The 19,495-nt window shown below is 50.1% G+C and overlaps 1 protein-coding gene across 3 annotated transcripts in view; it reads right to left on the reverse strand.

Annotated features, from left to right (window-relative positions):
- CHRDL2 (chordin like 2) overlaps nt 1-17,509 on the reverse strand; it is a 33,956-nt gene extending 16,447 nt beyond the window's left edge. For 2 of the 3 annotated variants that reach the window (XM_086340797.1, XM_086340795.1), the window contains exons 1-3: nt 16,891-17,509; nt 5,816-5,928; nt 1,709-1,802 (exon numbers count right to left, since the gene is read on the reverse strand). In XM_086340797.1, coding sequence (XP_086196923.1) covers nt 1,709-1,802; nt 5,816-5,928; nt 16,891-16,972 — 289 coding nt within the window. In that variant the 5' untranslated portion in view covers nt 16,973-17,509. Of the gene's footprint in view, nt 1-1,708; nt 1,803-5,815; nt 5,929-8,127; nt 8,166-8,912; nt 9,105-16,890 lie in introns of those variants that run through there. The other variant, XM_086340798.1, reaches the window with a different exon arrangement.
- Nucleotides 17,510-19,495: the final 1,986 nt, after the last annotated feature.

Raw genomic sequence — 19,495 nt, forward strand, 5'->3', positions numbered from 1 at the left:
TTAAGCCCCTGAGTGTCAGCGGTGGCTCTGATTGCAGCAATAAGGCAAGGTCAGAAGCCTCAGCTCCACTGAGTGCCACTCAGTTTAGACCTGTGCTAGTTCACTCAACATTCAGTAAGCATCCATGGAGCACTTGCTACTGCCAGGCACTGTTCTAGGTTCTGGGGATACAGAAGTGAACAAGACAAGGTTCCGTATGGAGTTTCATCCTTGTGGAGTTCACTCGTGTGATCTGGACTGTGCCTGATCTTGGAGTGAGTGCCTTCCACTCCCTGGCCACCAGACACCCTCCCCATCACCTGCCAGTTAGCCTGTCCTCACCCTACTGAGTGGAGGGGTAGCCCTCCAGTTCAAGCGGAACCTGCTCCTTTTTTCAAGGCACCTTTCCTAAGCACCTTCTCTGCACCAGGCGCCATGCTACATGCTGGGAATGGAGTGCAAATAAGGCCCAGCCCCTCACATCAGGAAACTGATGGTCTCACTGGGTAGAGAGACAGGCCCCAAGCAGTGACTCTGGTATGGTCTGGGCTAGGGCAGATGGGAGCACAGAAGATGTGGCAGCATAAAAGAGGCGCCGCTAACTCAGCCGGGAAGGGCGGTCAGGGAAGGCTTCCTGAAGGGGCCGATGGCTGAGATGAGTCTTGAGGAATATGCAGACCAGGCAGGCAAAGGGTCAAGGCTGGGAAAGAGGAAGGGAGTGAGGAGCATGGCAGGAAGAAGGGGGCTGGGCTGAGGCACAGCGGGGAGCGGTCAGGACTCCTGGGGTCAGCCTCAGCCGGGAGGAGGTGTGATGCTCCCACGCTGGGAAGGATGAAGCCTAGAGACCCCACTCCCCTAGTGAACCCAGAGCCAGGAAACCATGACCCAAGGTGGAGTCACAGTCAGATCCCTACTGGGATCCCACTTGGAAAAGAAGCCCCTCTACGCCCATACTCCACACAGGTCTCCAGTCCCCCAAGAGAGCTGCTTCCAGAGTCTGGAGCTGAGGCTACAACCTGGGACTCCCTCCCCTCATCACCTTCTCGATGTTACTAAACACGGGTCCTCCTTTTGACCTCTCCTGCCTTCCAAGTTGGCCACCCGGCTGACTGCCCCTCATTTGCCACTTGGTTATGTCGGTTTCTTCTCAGATCACCTCTCCTCTCTCCTCTCTTACCTCTGCTTCCTGGAATCCCAGTCTCAGCAGCTATTGGTAGATTCTTAAAATCATGGACATTTAGCATTGGGGCACATATTAGAACCTCTGAACTGCAGCACAGGAGGAGTCTCAGAGAATATATTCAACTCCTGTGGCCATTCCCAGTCCCGGGCGGTAATCCCAGGGTCACCCTGCAGGGCCTCTCAGCCCCAGTTCACTCACCTTCACTCACACGGGGTGCATCCACTCTCTCAGGCTTTGGCCAGCCCCTGAGAGAACGAAGCCCACCTGTGCCATCAACAGGTCAAGCACGCCTGTTTTCCTTCAGCTCTTTTCCACATTCCCTCCCTCCTCCTGCCAAGCACAGCTACTGAAGGCTGAGAAGTCTGTGGCCACCCCAGCCCTCCTTGGGGATCCAAGAAGAATGAGTTTCGTGAGCACCTTGGTGTCTCAACAGCTCTGGTGGCTGGAGTCTGCCCTTCTCATTCCAGAAGTGGCTGTGTCAGGAGTGGGTCAAGGGCCAGTGGGCAGGTGGGAGGCTGGCACGAGGGCAGACGCAAGGCCACTCACCCACACAGCGGGGACAGCACTGCTGCGGCTCAGTCACGGGCTGGGGGCAGTGGACGGGCGGACAGTGGAGGCGATAACAGCTCACGTGGGCATTCTGAAGGGGACACAGGGGTCAGTCGTGCTTCCAAAGAGCCATTGCCTCCCCCTGTCCTCTTCTCAAACCCCTCCCAACTATGGGGCGCTGCACTCCTTTTCAGCCTGCAGTGGGATAAAAGTGATAAATTCCACGTGTCCAGTCTCCCTCCCGCCTGCTCACTTGTGTGGCTCACTCATCCGTGTCCCTTCCCACCATGGAGGAGCACACCACGTGCCTGGATCTGCACAGATCTTGTGTCCCTTAGTGGTGAGGGACTAAGGAGAGAAATCCAAGTAAAAGACTTGGGTTATTTTGACACTGACTTTTTTTAAAGATTTTTTTTTTCATGTGGATCATTTAAAAAGTCTTTATTTAATTTGTTACAACATTGTTCCTGTTTTATATTTTGGGTTTTTACCCTGAGGTATGTGGGATCTTAGCTTCCCCAGGGAGTGAACCCACACCCCCTACATTGCAAGGCAAAGTCTTAACCACTGGACTGCCAGATTAGTCCCTCAACATTGATCTTGACTGTGCTGTCTTAACTCCAAGGCTTTGTTCTTCTACCTCTGGATCTGAGCCTCGTGGCTAATGGAGGACTGTGACTCATGAAGGCAGGTGACAGGGAAGTGGAGAAGACTCAGGGCTCTGTGATCTGCTCCCTAAGTCTCTGGGAGGTGTGAGTGATCCCACACACGGCCTTGGGACTGGAACCAGAGGAAGGGCCTGAAGTTCTTAGGCTTTTTCAAATACAGCAAAGGAGAGAGAAGGGACAGAGAAACATGCACAGGACAGTGGGCAGACATGGAGGAGCTGGGGGGAGAGGCCACCCCGGGAGGTTTTCTCGGGCAGTTTGTCAGCCTGTCTCAGGTGCCCAAACCTTCCTCCCCCTTCTGCTCTAAGAGGTGTTGCCCTGGGTTGTAACAGTACATCTGTCTCTTCTGTTCAGCAGAACAACGACCAAGCCTCCTTCTGTTCATCTCTGAATTGTGAGCACGGGGCCTTGCTTCAAGCGAGTGCCTGCTGAAGTCTGAATGAGTGAATGAATGAGAACCAGCAGGGGAGGGAGAGATAGTCTCTTTCTTGGTCAACTGGAGTCAGCTTTGTTTAAACTTTGAAGTTGCCGAGTGAGATTCCAGACCCTTGGCCCACCTGAGAGGCCCTAAAACACTTCTACCAAAGGAGCTTCCTGCTCCATGGAGAACCCTGGACCAGGCCCTAGTCCTTCTGGGGCCACTGCTTCCTAAGATGGCCAGAGGTGATCACAAGGATTAATCAGTGCTAAAGGGCATCCTAGAGTCCACAGAATCTGTCTGAGCTCTAAAAGTGGTCTTCTTGAGGCCTGGGACCCAGGGGTGCTGGATAAACCTCCAGAGCATGAATGGAGCCCTTCAGATGAGAAACTAGGATAGAATGCAAGGAACTTTGGTACCTGAAGAGTTAGAATCCGTCTCTTGATTCCGGCCTTGAAGGTTTCAAGGAATGGAGATTATGAGTAAGATGCAGCAGGAAGTAAGGTAGAAACAGGCTAGGGCGCAAAAGGTGGCGGGGGCGGCGGTGGGGGCAAGGCATGAGGCCTTGCAGTCAAAGGGCACCTCTCAGGAAAATCATAGCTACCATTTATTGAATGGCTACTAGGGCCATTTATTTATTTATTTATTTTAAAGTCATTATTCTGTTTTAATCGAAGAAAATGAGGTTCTATTTATTTATATAAAAACTGCTTATTAAGCAGCTATTTTGTATAGGTACTATTCCAGCTACTGAAGATACAGCTTTCATGGAGGAAGCATTCAAGTGGTTCTGATGATTTCAAATATGTAACTTTAAGGTGTATCGGTGAGGGGTAATGATTTTATCAAGCTTGCCCCCCAAAACAGGTTTTACAAGACAAATTTTGTGAGTATAAGGAGTACAGTTGCAAAATCATAAAAATCTAACCACTGCAGTGTAACTCATAAATTCAAACATTTTAGCATCTCTATCATAGGCTCTCTAAAATAAATGGGCCTTGAATAATTAGGGGCATTTATTGAATGGCAACTAGGGGCATTATGTTATATAGAAATGTATTATCTCACTGCATTCTCTCAACAACCCTGCTGCTGCTGCTGCTAAGTCGCTTCAGTCGTGTCCAACTCTGCTCGGCCCCATAGACGGCAGCCCACCAGGCTCCCCCGTCCCTGGGATTCTCCAGGCAAGAACACTGGAGTGGGTTGCCATTTCCTTCTCCAATGCATGAAAGTGAAAAGTGAAAGTGAAGTCTCTCAGTTGTATCAGACTCTTAGCAACCCCATGGACCGCAGCCTACCAGGCTCCTCCGTCCATGGGATTTTCCAGGCAAGAGTACTGGAGTGGGTTGCCATTGCCTTCTCGTAGGTATTATTATTTTTCACAATTTCAAAATGAGAAAAGAGCCTCTGAGAGGTTGCCTAAGACACACAGCAGGTGAGCACTGTGTAGGTCTGAGCACTTTTCATGATGCCAGAAATGCCTCAGGTGGAGGGAACAGGGCCTCATTCATTCACTCGATATTTACTTCATGGCAACTGGGTGCCACGTCCCTTCTGCACTGCGGACAGTGAGCAAGAGACAAGAGTTCTGCTCTCACGGAGCTTCCATCCTAGCGGAGAGGGAGACAGACTATAAAAAATAAACAAGTAGGAACCAGATCATGTCAGATGTTAAATTTATAACAGGAATAAAACAGGGTAACGTGATTGCGTTAACAAGGTTAGACTATTTTAGAAACGGCTGTACAGAAAGCCTCATAAGGAGGTAACTTTATGTCGTGCACTGCGAGATGAGAAGGAACCATTCCTGGGAAGATCTGGGGGAAGAACATTCCGAGTGGAGGAGCAAGTTGGAATGAGTTTGCAGCATTGGCGCAGGTAGGAGATGAGGTTGGAGAACAAGGCAGAAATCAGATGGTTCAGATGGTGTAGATCCCACAGTAGGCAATTTGAATTTTACTTTAGGTGCAATGACAAGCTATTGAAGGGTTTTAAGAGCTTCTGAATGACATGATTAATTTTATGTTCAGAAAAGATCCTTTGAGCTGCCATGCAGTGGACAGATTAGAAAGGGTACAGGAAGAGGATTTCCCTGACAGTCCAATAGTTAAGATTTTGCCTTTAATGCCAGGGTGCGAGTCTGATCCCTAACTGGGGGGAGGGGGGAGCTGAGATAGCACATGCCTCACAGCCAAAAACCCAAACAACCTAAAATAGAAGCGATATTATAACAAATTCGATAAAGACCTTAAAAATGGTCAACACCAAAAAATATTTTAAAAAGAGAAAAGGGGTACAGGGAGACTCTAGAATGCTCACACAGCAGCCCAGGTGAGAGAGGAAAGTGGCTTAGACTAGGGGAAGTGATGATAATGGAAAGAAGGAAGGAATTCAGAGTGTATTTTGGGGATGTCAGCTACAGCCCCTTGGGGTGAGGAAACTGTGTATGTGTGAACTCCAGGGAGGGAGAAATGAATTAGCTCCACTGATCACAAAACTTGGACTTGGTCAACTGGACCGCATGATATGTCTGGAATTTTCTGTTATGGTTTCCTTCTTGTTTTTTGGCTATATTTCACAAAGTTCTTTTTGAAAAGGCTGATTGGCCTCAGATGTGCTAAGAAACCAAGGGGAGGCAGGGATGGGGGGTTGTGCTCCCACTGGCATCAGGCTTGACCAGGGGCCAACATGGTAGAAGCTCTGCCTTCTGCTGTGTAGGCACAGGAGGCTGGTGGCAGCAGGAAAGAAGGCTGGGTGAGAGAGGGGAGGTTCGTGTCCTCATCCCAGTCCAGCCACTGATCCACTGTGTGATTTGTCTTGGGAGGCCCACAGTAGGCCTCTATGTCCATGCCTGAGTACTCAGTAGTGAAGTGGTGTGGCCCCAAGTCCCTCAGATGCTGCCGATAGACCCCAATTCTATGGGGGCCTGGTTCTAGAGTCCCCCCACTCCAAAGTCAGGCTGTCCTCTTTCCCTCCATCTCCCAGACATACCTGTCACAGGAGGCCAGAGGAACCTACCTCGGAGCAAGTGCAGCGGAGGCAGTACATCAGACCCTGAGGCTCCAGGTAGGGGTGCCAGCTCTCGCCGGGGGAGTATCTCTTCCCATGGAAAAGGCAGAACATGTCTGGGCCTGGCAAACCAACCGGTGCTTTGTGAGTCCCAGGAGGCTCCAGCCTGGAGTCCCTGCTCCATCCCTCCTTCGTTCTGGCTCTAGGAAGGATGTCATTTGGACACTCAAGCAAAAGAGAATCCATAGGACACGCTCTCCTAGTCAGGGGGCCAGAATGACTGAGTTTCAATATCAGCTTGCCTGGCTGTGTGACTCTGGGCATGTCACTGGCCCTCTCCGAACTTTGACACTTCTCTCACAGAGTGGTTAGAGGGTCAAGCAGTGAACATGCTTTTTACAGATTTAAATTGTGGTAGAAATGTTAGTTATTATAATTAGATGAATCATCTGAGGCCCAGAAAGGCCAAACTATACCTCTTAGGACACACAGTAAGTCAGTCATCAAGCAAGGATGACCCCAGAGCCTCTTGACTCTCAGCGCAGTGCTCCCACTCTCACAGTCACTCTTGCTTCCCTTTCCTTTGTCCCATTTGGCTTGTTTATTTACCACATCTCTGCACCACCTTCTCTTGCCCCCTGCTGCTTACCTGCCTATGCACACACACACACACACACACACACACACACACACACTCTGGGCCACGTGATATATCTTTCAAACAAAGCTACTGAAAGCAGCTTTCCTGCTTTCATACTATGCTGTGTCCCTATACCTCAGTGAGCTCTGATCGTTAAGTGTTTGAATCAGGAAAACAAAGTGCTGCCCAGTGAGAGGTTGCTACAAAACTGACTTTTACAATATCCTTAAAAATGGTCAGTGGTACTGTGACTGCACATCAATTGATTATTTTTGTAATGATTTACAAATGATATTTACAAATGATATTTACAAGTGATTTACAACTGATACAAACAACGGATATGTTGTCAATATGTAGAGGAATGCTTTTAAGAATGACTGAAATAGTTTATTTCCTTATGTGGGTTAGGTATCTCTCCTGCAATCCTGATTTCTTGAGACCTCCACCCCTCTGTCTTTCCATAGCCAGTCAGTTGCCCAGTCTTTGGGGCTCTGTCCTGAATCTCGTGTCCTCACCCCTCACCAGCTCTGCACCCAGCCCCAGGTCAGGGCTCCATGTTGGGGGTTGAAGCCTCCTTGCCCTGCTGCTCTGCCTCTGGCCCTATCCCTTGCCAACCCTCCTGCATACAGGTACCTCGTGATTTTTACAACAGAGAAGGGATGCTATCATTCTACAAAAAACTCTCCATTACGTAAAGAATAATCTAAGCTCTTTTAGGGGGGAATCTGGAAGGCCCAGCACAAGCTAAGTGTCCATAAAGACATACTAAATGAGATTGAAATTTGGAGAAAGGAACCAATGTTTATCGATGATATTTTATTTATATAAATTACTTATCTTATTAGCATCAATGTTTTGACAATTAAATTGGATAATGCTTGGAAAACGCTCACTTAGCCCAGTTGCTGACACATAGTTGAATGCTATAATTATGACAATTATGGTAACAATGACCCTGCTGGATGGACATTATCATCTGTTCTAGATTCAAGAGGATAAGGCAGTTTTGCAGGGTCATTGGGATTGTTACTTACAATTGTTAATTGTAAGAAAACTAGATGAGAAAACTGAGGAGCTGCAAAGACCAAGTTGACTTGCCTGAGGCCACCCAGCTATTGATTTGAACCCAGGACCCCATACTCCCAAGCAGACTTCCCTTCAGTTCACCTCACCTGCTATGGTTTTTTGCTCAAACTCAGGGCCTAGAGGTTTCTTGTCCCCACTAGCCACCATCCCCCTTTCCCCAATTTTTTTTCTTCAGTTCAGTTCAGTTCAGTTGTTCAGTCGTGTCCGACTCTTTGCGACCCCATGAATTGCAGCATGCCAGGCCTCCCTGTCTATCACCAACTCCCGAAGTTCACTCAAACTCATGTCCATCGAGTTGGTGATACCGTCCAGCCATCTCATCCTCTGTTGTCCCCTTCTCCTCCTGCCCTCAATCCCTCCCAGCATCAGAGTCTTTTCCAATGAGTCAACTCTTTGCATGAGGTGGCCAAAGTACTGGAGTTTTTTTTTTTTTTTCTTGGTCCTCTATTAATCTAGAATCCAGATATTCCTCTCCATGCCTCCGTCCTGCACACTTTCTAGAGTCTCACACTTTCTGAATCATTCTCTTAGACACCTAAACTCTGCAGGATCGCAGGGCATCGAAAGCAGTTCAGTAGCAGGAGCAGCTCGCCCTTGAGACAGGAATTCCCCCTCCACGTTGAGGGTGGGCTGGAATGGAGGACAGGAGCTAAGGGCCATTCTTAACCTTTAGAAAGCTGCCTTTGTGAGAAGCTGAGATCAGCTTCCTCGGCTCCCTGCACTGCTTCTGTTGTGTCTCTTGGGTTTCCCAGAACAAGGATTTGAGGCCATGGCCATGATGCCCTTAGGGTCTGTGTTTCGGTGGCCACTGGGGACCATGGCTTGGTTTGCCCCATCTGCTCCCCAACCCCACAAAGTAGAGGGGGGATCAGACAGCAGATCCCATTCCCAGCAAGGCCCCGGCTGGCCCGTATCAAATGAGCTGTGTTTATCTCTCAGCCTCCGCTGGCAGAGAGGGCAGGACACAGGCCCAGCTGGGGTGCTTGTCAGAGCCAGCCCAACTCTCCAAGGATTGAATAATGTCTTTCTTCCTCAGTCCCCTCCCCCGACCAGGAAAGGGCGCAATTGCAACACTGCTGCAGCCTTAGGACTTAGCCTTGCTGTTGAAGAAATCCTGTTCCATCTTCCCTGGGACGGCCCTGCAGACTGGCCCGTGCCAGCTGGCACCCCCACTCCATCCCCTCGCCTGCTCAGAGCATGAAGACAGAGAGAATGTATCAGCCTATGCCCAGGCCAGGGGGCCCTTTCCCCCACTGATGGACCTGGCAGCAGCTAAGAATATGGGGGGCCTGGCAAACTGTCCGTCAACCCCAGGAGCCACAATCCCCACCCCACCACGCCCTCCAAGGTGAGAAGCACAAGGAAGGGTGGCATTGCCTGGAGCTCCCTCTTTTTCTAGGGAGGTGAGTGCCCAAGGCCACGCCAAAACCAGGCAGGAGGAGGACCTGGCAAGACTGCAGGCTGCCTCCGTCGTGCAGCTCTGGCATTTGCCCCATCCTTGCACTTGGCTGGTAAGGGGCTCTAGCTCCTTATGCCATGAATTCACTGTGTGATGTTGAGGAAGACTCTTGCTTCCCTTCTCTGGGCCTCACTTGCCCATCTTCAAAATAAGGAGTGGGCATGAACTCTGATCTTCACAGGTTTTCTGTACAGATAGTTTATGAATACATGATGTCAACATTCTTAGACTCTAAGGTTCTAAGTTTCTAAGACTTAAGATTTGAGAATTCCAAGTTTCTGAGAGCCTACATATCATGAGACAACAAAGCTTCTAGAACTGCATGATGTTGTGATTCTAAGATTTGACCATTTCAAGCTTCCATGATTCAGGATATGTTGATGGTTCTGTACACCTAGGCTTGCAGGGGCTCCAAACAGGGCAGGATGAGGCCCAGGCAGCCAGTGCAGCCGATCCTGAGAGACACAGAGAAGGAGCAAAGTCTGTTTCTCACATTCCCTCCCTTCTCATCTCCTTTCTGTGGTCCTCTGTGGTCTTCCCACTCCGGCCCTGGCACCCCGCCACCACATCTCAGACCACCCATCATCTCTTTCTCCAACTTGGGGACCAATTGCTCCTTCTCTCAGGGGACTTAAGGAGTTAATGGCCCCCAGCAGTGATGTCTAATCCAGGAAGACGTTAGTGGAGAAAGTTTTTGCTTGAGGCGGATGATTGGAGCTGTTCTAGAGAGAGCTGTTCTAGAGAGCTGTTCTCTGTCTTTAGAGAGACAGAGAAGAACAGGGACGGGTCTCATACCCCTCACCCAGTGTGTATATAGTCCCGAAACTCTGATTTCAGAGTCAGATAGGCTGGGGTTCCAACTGAATTTGGCTTTTATTTGCGACCTGCATTTAGACAAGCTATTTAAACACTTCAGGCCCCAGTTTCCATATTTGTCAAATGGTCGAGTAATAATCTTGACCTTTTGGGGGTTATTGCAGAATTAAGTCAAATAACATATATAATATGACTAATGCCTGCCACATATTAGATGTTCAGCCAAATGGTAGGCTAAAAACAAAGAGAGAAAAAGCAGACCTTGTTGCTGACCCCAAATTACCCTAACAATTTCTGTTTCTCATAGTATTCTTTTTACTCCAAGAATCCTATGGGCAGCCCCCAAGTACCCAGAACATCATGGTACCTGCCACTAAGGTCAAACATTCTAGATCTCAAATTGGAGGCAGAGAGACCACAGGAGGTTGTTACAGTCATCTCTTCTGAGATCACACTGACCTGGAGCAAGGCAGAAGCAGTGCTGGGGGACAGAAATACAGATTTGAGGACTACCTACTAGGTACAGTGGGTAGGCTTTCAGACAGACTGATAAGGGTGGAGAGGGTGAAGGGGCAGTCAAGGGTGGGACTGGAGTTTCAGGCCTGAATAACCAAGTGAATGTGGGGTTCTTAGCACATAGGCAGTAAGTGTTACCATTAATTTTGATGTTTTATTATCATTAGTAATAGTAACATTGGTTCCTTTATTCATGTACTGAGCATTTTGTATATCAAGTTATACATGCCCATGGACCTGGTACATGCCTAAACAGGACATAGTGCCCACCCTCAAGGAGCTTACAGCCTAATGAAGAAGACAGATAGATATAATACATGCAGTCAGACAAATGCTCTGACAGTGGAAGCATGGGATCTTCAGGGAAGTCTTCCCTGAGCAGATGCCTGAACTGGATCTTGAAGGAGTTAACAAGGTGGAGTCGGGCAGAGAAGAAGTTGCACGCAAAGGGGTGGTAGTGACTGTGGTCCATGTAGTCTCCTGAAGGTGACTGGGGTGTGCTGGGGCTAGTTTCTCTCCCTGCAGGAAACACCCACTTGGCCAGGGCAAAGCCGAATCTCTTTACCTAGCCTGATGATTGAACTTCGTTGACCTAATCTGAATTCAAGGTAGCTACGTTTATCAGACAGACTCTGGTATCTGTCATAGTGTTATCATGTCACTCTAGCCTATGATGAGCAGGCTCCCACCTGCTTTTCCAGCAGAACTCTCTGTGGTGGCCCTTTTTTAAGCCTCACATCCTCCCGCTAAATTTCTCACTCTTCCCATCCCCACCCCGCCCCTACCCTCGCTCCTTCATGCTTGTGTACCCTTACGCATACTCTTTCTTCACCTGGAATGTGATTCTCCATCTCCAATGTTGGACCAACTCCTCATCCTCCAAAGCCTGTTTCGATGCCATCCTGTGAAGCCATCCCAAACTCCCAGGCCACTTGCCAGTCCTTTCTGGCGGTCCTACAGACTGAGTTCAGCCCTCTGCCACAATTTGCATCATACTAGGTTAGAAGTACTTTTTGAATGGACTTCTCTTCCTTAGTAAACTGTGAGTCTCTTGAGAGCAAGGGCCAATGGCATTCATTTCTGTATCCCCAGTATTCTGTGCAGAGCCTACACAGAATCAGCACTTGGTAAATGAATGTGGGATGAAAGAATGGAGTTAAGAAAGGTTCTGGAGGAGGAGGCAATTGCTGGTCCTTTATCTTGGAAACTTCCTGCTTCAACAAAAAGAGAACTTAATCATGTGACAGAAGAGCCAAATCTCTTTGGGCACTTTGACCTTGCCGCCTAACAGAAATTGGCCCTGGACCTCCCCTTTCCAGCTCCCATCATCTGAACTCCTAAACTGTTCACCAAACATTATGTACAAAATAGCCAGGAGCCCAGGAAGGTATGAGGCTGAGTGATTTCATGATCTTCACATGTAAGTCCAAATTCCCAAGCTGTCCCATCCAAGGTCATCCCACAGTCTGCCTTGAGACTCTCATGGTCTCTTAAGATCTCTTAAGGGTAGCCAGGAGTGGGTAGTGTTGCTGGGAATTCTTTCAAGAGGAGGCAGAAAAGACACAAGAATATTCTGGGCTGCAAAACAGGCAGGATGAGACCAAGAGAAGGGCACCAGGTAGACCTGGGGCTGGAACTGTGGCTGGCCTGACCCCAGCCTGCAAGAACTCAGGAAACCCGAGTGAGCCAGCCTGCATGGGGATGTGAGAACGTTCACATCTCTTCCCTCATGCCCACTATGCTGTACTTTATTTATTTATAGTTCCCTTTCACACCAACAAACTTGCTCCTCTCTGAGACATAAGCTCTGTGCTGGGTATTGGCACTCAATGAGGGAGGCCTCCTAAGGGAATCAGAAGTAAAAACCTCGGCTCCTCAGTGCATGAGCTGTGCAGTCTAGGGAAAGGACCCTGGCTTCTGTGAACTTGAATTCTTATCTGGCACATGACAAATGTTCAGGAGCATAGAAGGACCTTAAAAGAGAGAGTCAGCAAACCAGGAAAGACAGCTCAGTTGCCTGGCAAGGGTCAGTGGGTAGAGAATAAACTATTTACATTCTCTTCTTCCATGGACATGTATTAATACATTTATAGGTTCAGAAAATCTTAGAAGGAGAAGGAAATGGCAACCCACTCCAGTATTCTTGCCTGGAGAGTTCCATGGACCGAGGAGCCTGGCAGGCTAAGACCATGGGGTCGCAGAGTTGGACACAACTGAATGACTAACACACAAAATCTTAGAAAGTTAGGGATTGAGAGATTATGTCCAATCCCATATTTTACAGATGTGGACACAGTCCCAAAGAGAGCCTGACCCTGGTCTAAGATAATTGATTTTTTCCAGCATGAACTCTAATGTGTCTTCAGATCCAGGTAGGTGGGGGCTTCTCATAGGAATGCCCATCCCCTAAGGGACAGGATCAGAAGAAATGGCTTTAAATTGCAAACAGAAGGATTTATCTGAGGTAAAGGAAGAATCCTGACTATAAGTATGGGTAACAGAGTATGAAACAGGCTTCTCTGGGATGACATCCTGCCCAGAGGCAGAGGGATGCCTGCAATGATCTCTGCACTGCACCTTCCAGCAGCACTGCTCGCATGCCAGTCCTCTTCTTTGGGAGTCCAAGGGATTCAAAGTCTCTCTCCCAGAGCCTGGTGCCATGGCCGGCGGCTGGGGGAACTTGAGAGGCCAGCCCTGGAACAGGTGCAACAGCTGGAGCAACTGCACAGCTGCTGCCCAGCTCTGCTCAACAGCCTGCAAGCGAGTGAGTGATACAGAGACCTCTACTGGTGGGAGAGAGAGGTGCAGAACCTCAAGACAGAGGCAGAGAGGGATCTGACTGCAGCCAGACGTCAGCCCTCTGTACCCTCTGTCCCAGGCCCTCTAGGCCCTTTCTGTTGGTGTCTGATTCTCAGTGGATGTCTGTCTATCCACTCCTCCCTGGAGGGCAAGGGTACCAGGCTGCAGACCCACACTCCCCCAATTCCCTTTTCCAAAGGCCAGAGCGGACCCTGAACCAAGGCGATAGCATCTTTGGGTCTTAGAATCATGAGATGTTAAAGCTGGAAAGGTCCTCAAAGATTATCTATTTGACTCCCACTGAATTGCTCTACAGCTGGGAAAAGTCAAGGCAGACAACGGCAACCTGCTGTGGGTCACAGTTGGAACTGGAGGCAGAGCCAGGACCGGAGCCCTGACCTTCTGATTCCATCTGTACCATGTCATAGCACAGAAGCTCCTTTCCTGCCCCCACCCTGCCTCTTGGGTCTAAGGTTTTGTCACCTGGGGCCAAAAACTTTGATTTCTATGGTATACATAAACCTTGGAGGTAGACGAGCTGGTGGTTTTACCTGATAACCAACTCTCTCCTGAAGTCAGGATTGGATGGAGGGAGAGATGAAAAAACAGAAGCAGCTGTACACCTTAAAGCAGAGGTCGGGGGGAGTTAGGAGAGGGGGTACAGTTAGTAAAGTGAGTGAAGTGAAGTGAAGTCGCTCAGTCTAGTTCGACTCTTTGCGACCCGTGGACTGTAGCTGGACTGTAGCCCACCAAGCTCCTCTGTCCATGGGATTCTCCAGGCAAGAATACTGGAGTAGGTTGCCATTTCCTTCTCCAGGGGATCTTCCTGACCCAGGGATCGAACCCAGGTCTCCCACATTGCAGGCAGACGCTTTAACCTCTGCGCCACCAGGGGAAGAGCACAAAGAAGAGGAGCTGACAGAGGAGAAAGAGCACTGGAGAGGGAGTCAAGGAACTGTGCAGGTTCTCATTCCACAGACACAAGTGGGGATGGGTGCCCAAAGTGACTGACGTCATACACACAGGTGGCTCAGCCTGGGACTGCACTGGCCAGTGACCAGATCAGGGGCTCATCCTGGCTAAGGGCTCTAGGTGGGAATGGAAATGGGGCTTGATCCACAGTAGTGTCTGAGGATTAGAGCTCAGTCTGTGGCTGGAGTTGAGACTCAGTCTGGGCTGGGATCAAGGCTCAATCTGTGGCTGGAAATAGAGCCAAGGATAGAATAACCTTTGCTTGAATACCCTTGCACTTTAAACTAAGGAGCAAGCTGCCATACATGTTCACAGGCCTATATATTCTGCAGGACAGGGCCATCTCAGGAATCAGACACCACAGGGTTTGAGAATTTCTATCTGCGGGTACCACTTCTGAAAGCACCTAAGATGTCACCAGGAGATTTCTTACTTACAATAGGCCCCAGATCTTACTAACTAAACTTACTAAACTAAGACAAGGGCCTTCACAGGAGACCTTCAAACAAGACCTTAGCAAATGACTACAGGACTGTTTAAAGATTCGTAGGTTATTAGCATTATACAGAAGTTATTAGCCTTCTTTGAGAGGCTAAAAGAAGGAAATAATTTGTCCTAGTTCACATAACCAGTAAGTGATAAATCAGGGACTAGGATCCAGGTCTCGGTTCGTTTCTTTAATAAATTTGCTGTGTGACCTTGGGCAAGTCACTTGCCCTTTCTGGGCTTTGGTTTAACTGTATGGATTGGTACATTGAGGTGTAGAAACAGGTGACTTTCAAAAGTTCTTTCAGCTTTGAAATCGCAGCATCTTACACCCCTTTGACTACCTCCACGTCACCTTCACTCAACAATTCTGCTCCAAGGTTTTTCTTGCATGTCGGTAACTAGGCTCCAGTCTAGGGGAGATGGAATACTGGCAGCACCTAATGAGAAATATGGCCCGAAGAGTGGAAGCACAGAGGAGGGAAGATCAGCATGGATCAGGTGGCAGGGAGAGTTTGCTGGAAGAGGCGTGACCTAAGCTGGGCTGTAGAGGGCTGACAGGCTCTGGGAGGCAAGGAGGAGAGCCGTGGGGAGATGTGAGCAATCTACATAAAGATGATTCTAGGCCATCTTTCTAAGATGCATCCAGGGCAATGAAATCTGGGGGGTTAAGAGCCATGTGCCGAGTGCAAGGGAGGTAGGCATTAAGGGCATCCTGTGCTAATTCTCTCTTTTAAGAAGCAATGAGAAGGTGTTGGGAGGAAACCTCCAGGCCTCAAGGAGGAGGAGGAGACACTAACAGAGCAGTAGGCATTGTGCTGGGCACTTAACAGTCATCTCCTCTAATTCTCCTGAGAAGCCTTCAGGTGGGTGTGCGTCTTAGATGCAGAAAGTGAGGCTCCGAGAGGTTGTCACTTACGAAAAGCCACACAGCTACTAAGGGGCAGAGCCAGGACTTGAACTAACACGGGGCTCTTTTCAGGACTTGTTACCAAGGACTTCTGTGAATCTCATGCTGGTGGCCGCCCAGAGACGGACAGACATGCAGCCTGCCCTAATGATCAGAGACAGGAATGAAGCAACACCCAGCAATGCTGGCTCCAGAAAGTCATGTGCAAAAGAAGGCAGAGATGGAGGAGCTGAGCTGTGGAGAGGAACGTGCTCTAGGCTGGGAAAATGGGGTTTAATCCCAGGCTGTGCCCGGTGTAACCTGGGGCGGAACACTGCCCGTGCTGGGCCTTGGTTTCTTTACTGGGTATGTCTGCATTTGAACTAAGATGCTTCCTTCTTTTTAAGAGAATCTTTGGTTTTGTTCTTCACCCTCCCAGCCTTCCAAGAGACGGTCAAAAGATGGGTAGGAGGTCCGCCACCAGCCTATTGTGGAAAGAGTGAGGAAATTGAGGCTCAGAGAGTTGATATCAACTCACTGAGGTTACACTGTGTACAAGTAGAAAAACATGATTTAGGGAACGTGTTTTTCGAGAACCTACCATGGACCAGCTAGTTGCTGGTGCTGGTTGCTTTCCATGTTTTCTTCCATTTAATCCTCAGAACAGTCCTGGGATTTTCACTCCCATTTTATAGATTAGGAAACTGAGGCTCAGAGACATATCTGCCTCCTACCAGCTGGTAGTCAGCAGATCTGGGATCATGAAGACCCTGGTCTATCTCCCTGTGCCCTGCTGCCTCCCAATGTCACAGCTCAAAATCAGAGTTCCTTCCAGGTGCTGTGGGACCAGGGGGAAAAGCATCAGATTGGGAATTGAAGACTCTGGCTTCGGATGGCTCACTAGCTCTGTCAACGTGAGCAAGTTTCCTCTCTCAGTCTAAGTTTTCTCATCTGTAAAATGCAAATGATAATACCCACCTGACCGGAGTGTTGTAAGTCTCAAAAGAGAAAAGCAATGGGAAAGTTATCCCAGTTAACTCTTCTTTCTTTCCACCGGCTCTCTTTAAATGCAATAGCCTCTTCATCATCACACCCTTGCCGCCAAACACGCCAGACTCTCTGCTAGGAATAAGCATCCCCCGCTCCTCCAGAAGAAGCACCGTGCCCTGCCCTCTCGCCCACTGCTCTCAGGTCCCTCACCCTCGGGTCCGTGGCCGCAGCCCCCTTAGCTCTGAGTCTTGCCGAGTTCCCCCCAGTCTGGTCAGCCCTAACTGGTCCGCAGAGAAGCCTCCACCCTCCCGGCACAGGTGCTCGCTGGATGGCTGTCAGAACAGTCTGGGGTTCCAAGTCCTGGCACTTTCCAGCACATCCCCAGGGTCCCCTCTTCTGCCACCCAGCACACCCACTCCGCTACTTACGGGCTCGTGCGTGGGAGTCCAAGGGGAACCAGAGCAGCGCAAGTCCCAGCAAGGAGGAGAGGACCCTTACCTCGGGAACCATCCTTCTTCCCCAGGGCCAGGCCCTCAGGCGCTGAGCCGGGAGGGGACTTCGGGGAAAGTGAGATGCGGGGGACACTGACGCCCAGGGGCACAAAGCAATCCACAGACCCGGGGAGGGTTAGGGTTAGAGATTCAGAGAAGGGTTGAGAGGAAGGTGTTGAGGACAAAAAGGGAGGTCCAAGGTGGGAATAGGAGGAAGGTGGAAAGCCAACGGAGGGAAAGGGTTGGAGGGATACAGGAAGGTGTGCAAGAGGGGAAAGCAATTAAAGTAAAGGAGAAGGTGAGAGGGAGGGGAGGAGAAGAAAGACGGGAGAGGGAGGACCGGAGTCCGCCCAGCTGCGCAGCGTTGGGCCAGGCGCGCGGGACCGGCGGGCTGCTCCGGGCGTGCGGGCTAGAAGCGGCCGGCGCCCCCTGCTCGCAGAGCTCGGGGTCGGGCTGCCGGGTCCTGGAGCCCGGCGGCGCGGCGGTACCCGCGGCGGCGACGGCGCGGCGGCCACGGGGGGAGGCTGCGCGCGGGCCGGCTGTGCACGCCAAGGGCGCCAGGCGCCGCGCTCGGGCGCATTTGTACTTTGCCGCGGGAAGCAGGCAGCCCCGGCCTGGCGCTGGCCTAGCCCTGGCGCCTCCTCTGAGGCACCGCGGGCTCGGTGGATTGGCCACCCGAGAAACAGGCCCACTTTCCCCCTCCTCTCTCGTGCCGGTCTCTGGGACAGACGCTCCAGGCGCCGCGCCGAGAGGAGGCGAGGGGGCTGGGGAGGGGGAAGGAGCCACCCGGGCCACGGGTTTTAACCCCTAACTCCCCGCGGCGCCCCGAGCCCAGGAGGACTGAACCCTGTTAGAAACTTTCGGGTGGGGAAGGGAGAGATGTCGGGGTCGGAAAGGCGAAGCGGGCTGTGGATCCGACAGGCGCCCAGGTGAGGGAGTTCCATGGTGCTTGCACAGAACCCCGCCTCTGGATGAAATCGGGACACTTGCTGTTCTTAATGGTCTGTGCACTTGGCCACTCCACCTGAGTCTGTTTCCCAGATCCCCGTGCTAAAATGGGGACCTTAGTATCTTAAGTATCTTTTAATGTTTTTAATCCCACAATTGTTTCGCACGTGGGATGAGCACGTCAAAGCACTCAGATCTCGAAGAGAAGGGGTCCGAATTCCAGGCGCCTGGAATGCTCTGGCTAGCTATCCCCGAATCTAGAGGCGCCATGCGGGATCCCTGGCCCTTCCTCTGCGAATCTTCTGCTCCCTCCCATCCCACCCTAGCACTCCAGAAGCAGGACACAGTCTTTCCTTTGCCTCTGCAGGCAGGGCCTGCACCTTTCTGAGAGGGTTGGTCATACTCAATCCTCTTGAGTAAGGGCTTTAGGTCGAAGCATTGTCTTTCTTACCTGAAATTGATGGGGTGGGGGTGGGGGCAAGGGCCTGGAGCCCCTCACCTCAGCCCATCCTTGGTGTCCCATACCTCGTGGTAAATGAGTGTATGAATTAATAGGACCTAAGAAGAGAACCACCAGCTCTGTCCAGACAAGAAACACGCAAACTCTGAACTCAAAAGGACAGGGCTCCTGTCCTGGCTCTCTCCCTGGCTTGCTTGGATGTCTTGGGTAAGTTCATCTATCCCAATTTTGGACCTCAACTTCCTCCCCAGAGGAACTTCTTGCAGAGCTGCTGGAAATTCAGTAAATGTTGGAGGGGAGCAGACTGGGAAGAGTAAGAGATAAGACAGAAGGGATATTGAATCACATCCCTCTCTGGTAGGGAATCACATTTCCAGGTTGAAACACTTACGACTCTGTCTGTAAAGATAACTGGGGTCCCCACCTCCTGTGTTGCCAGTTGATGCTCTCCAAGAACAGAGAGTGCTGGAGGAACCAGTGTCCCCAGAAAGAGAGCTTCTGGGGGACCTCCGTGGCAATCCAGTGGTTAGGACTTTGCCTTCCAGTGTGTGTAGGGGTGGGAGTGGGAAGGGTGCAGGTTCAATAGCTGGTTTGGAAGCTAAGATCCCACATGCCTTGTAGCCAAAAAATCAAAACCTAAAACAGAAGCAATATTACAACAAATTCAATAAAGACTTTAAACATGGTCCGCAGCAATGAAATCTTAAAAAAAAAAAAGAAAAGAAACAGAGCCTCCCCAGAGCCCTCTGAATCAGAGACAAACAGGATCTGCTGCTGGTGCCCTCCAGGCTTAATTTCTTCTTCTCCAACCTGGCCACTTCCTCTCCCTTGAGTATGCTTCGTTTTAACAGATGATGAGATCCTTGGGTGGGGAAGATCCCCTGGAGAAGGAAATGTCCTCATGCTTCCCTTTTTGCTTAGGCTTTCAGGGCACTCAGAGTTAAGTTTAGTGTTTAATTGAAGAAATAATCTCATCCCAAGGATCTGGGACAGAGATCTTTTCCTTTCTCCATCTTTGTTTAAAGTCTGCTATATACATAGATTCATCTCAGATAAAGGAGATGGATTGACATTGCCCTCCCCTATATCCTATCCATTCTACTTCAGGAAAGGTCTCTACCATAAGATCAAAAA

This window comes from Bos grunniens, chromosome 15 (genome assembly GCF_055505025.1).
Source record: "Bos grunniens cultivar Pamir isolate PY7600 chromosome 15, Bosgru_T2T1.0, whole genome shotgun sequence".
In the NCBI taxonomy this organism is placed as follows: domain Eukaryota; kingdom Metazoa; phylum Chordata; class Mammalia; order Artiodactyla; family Bovidae; genus Bos; species Bos grunniens.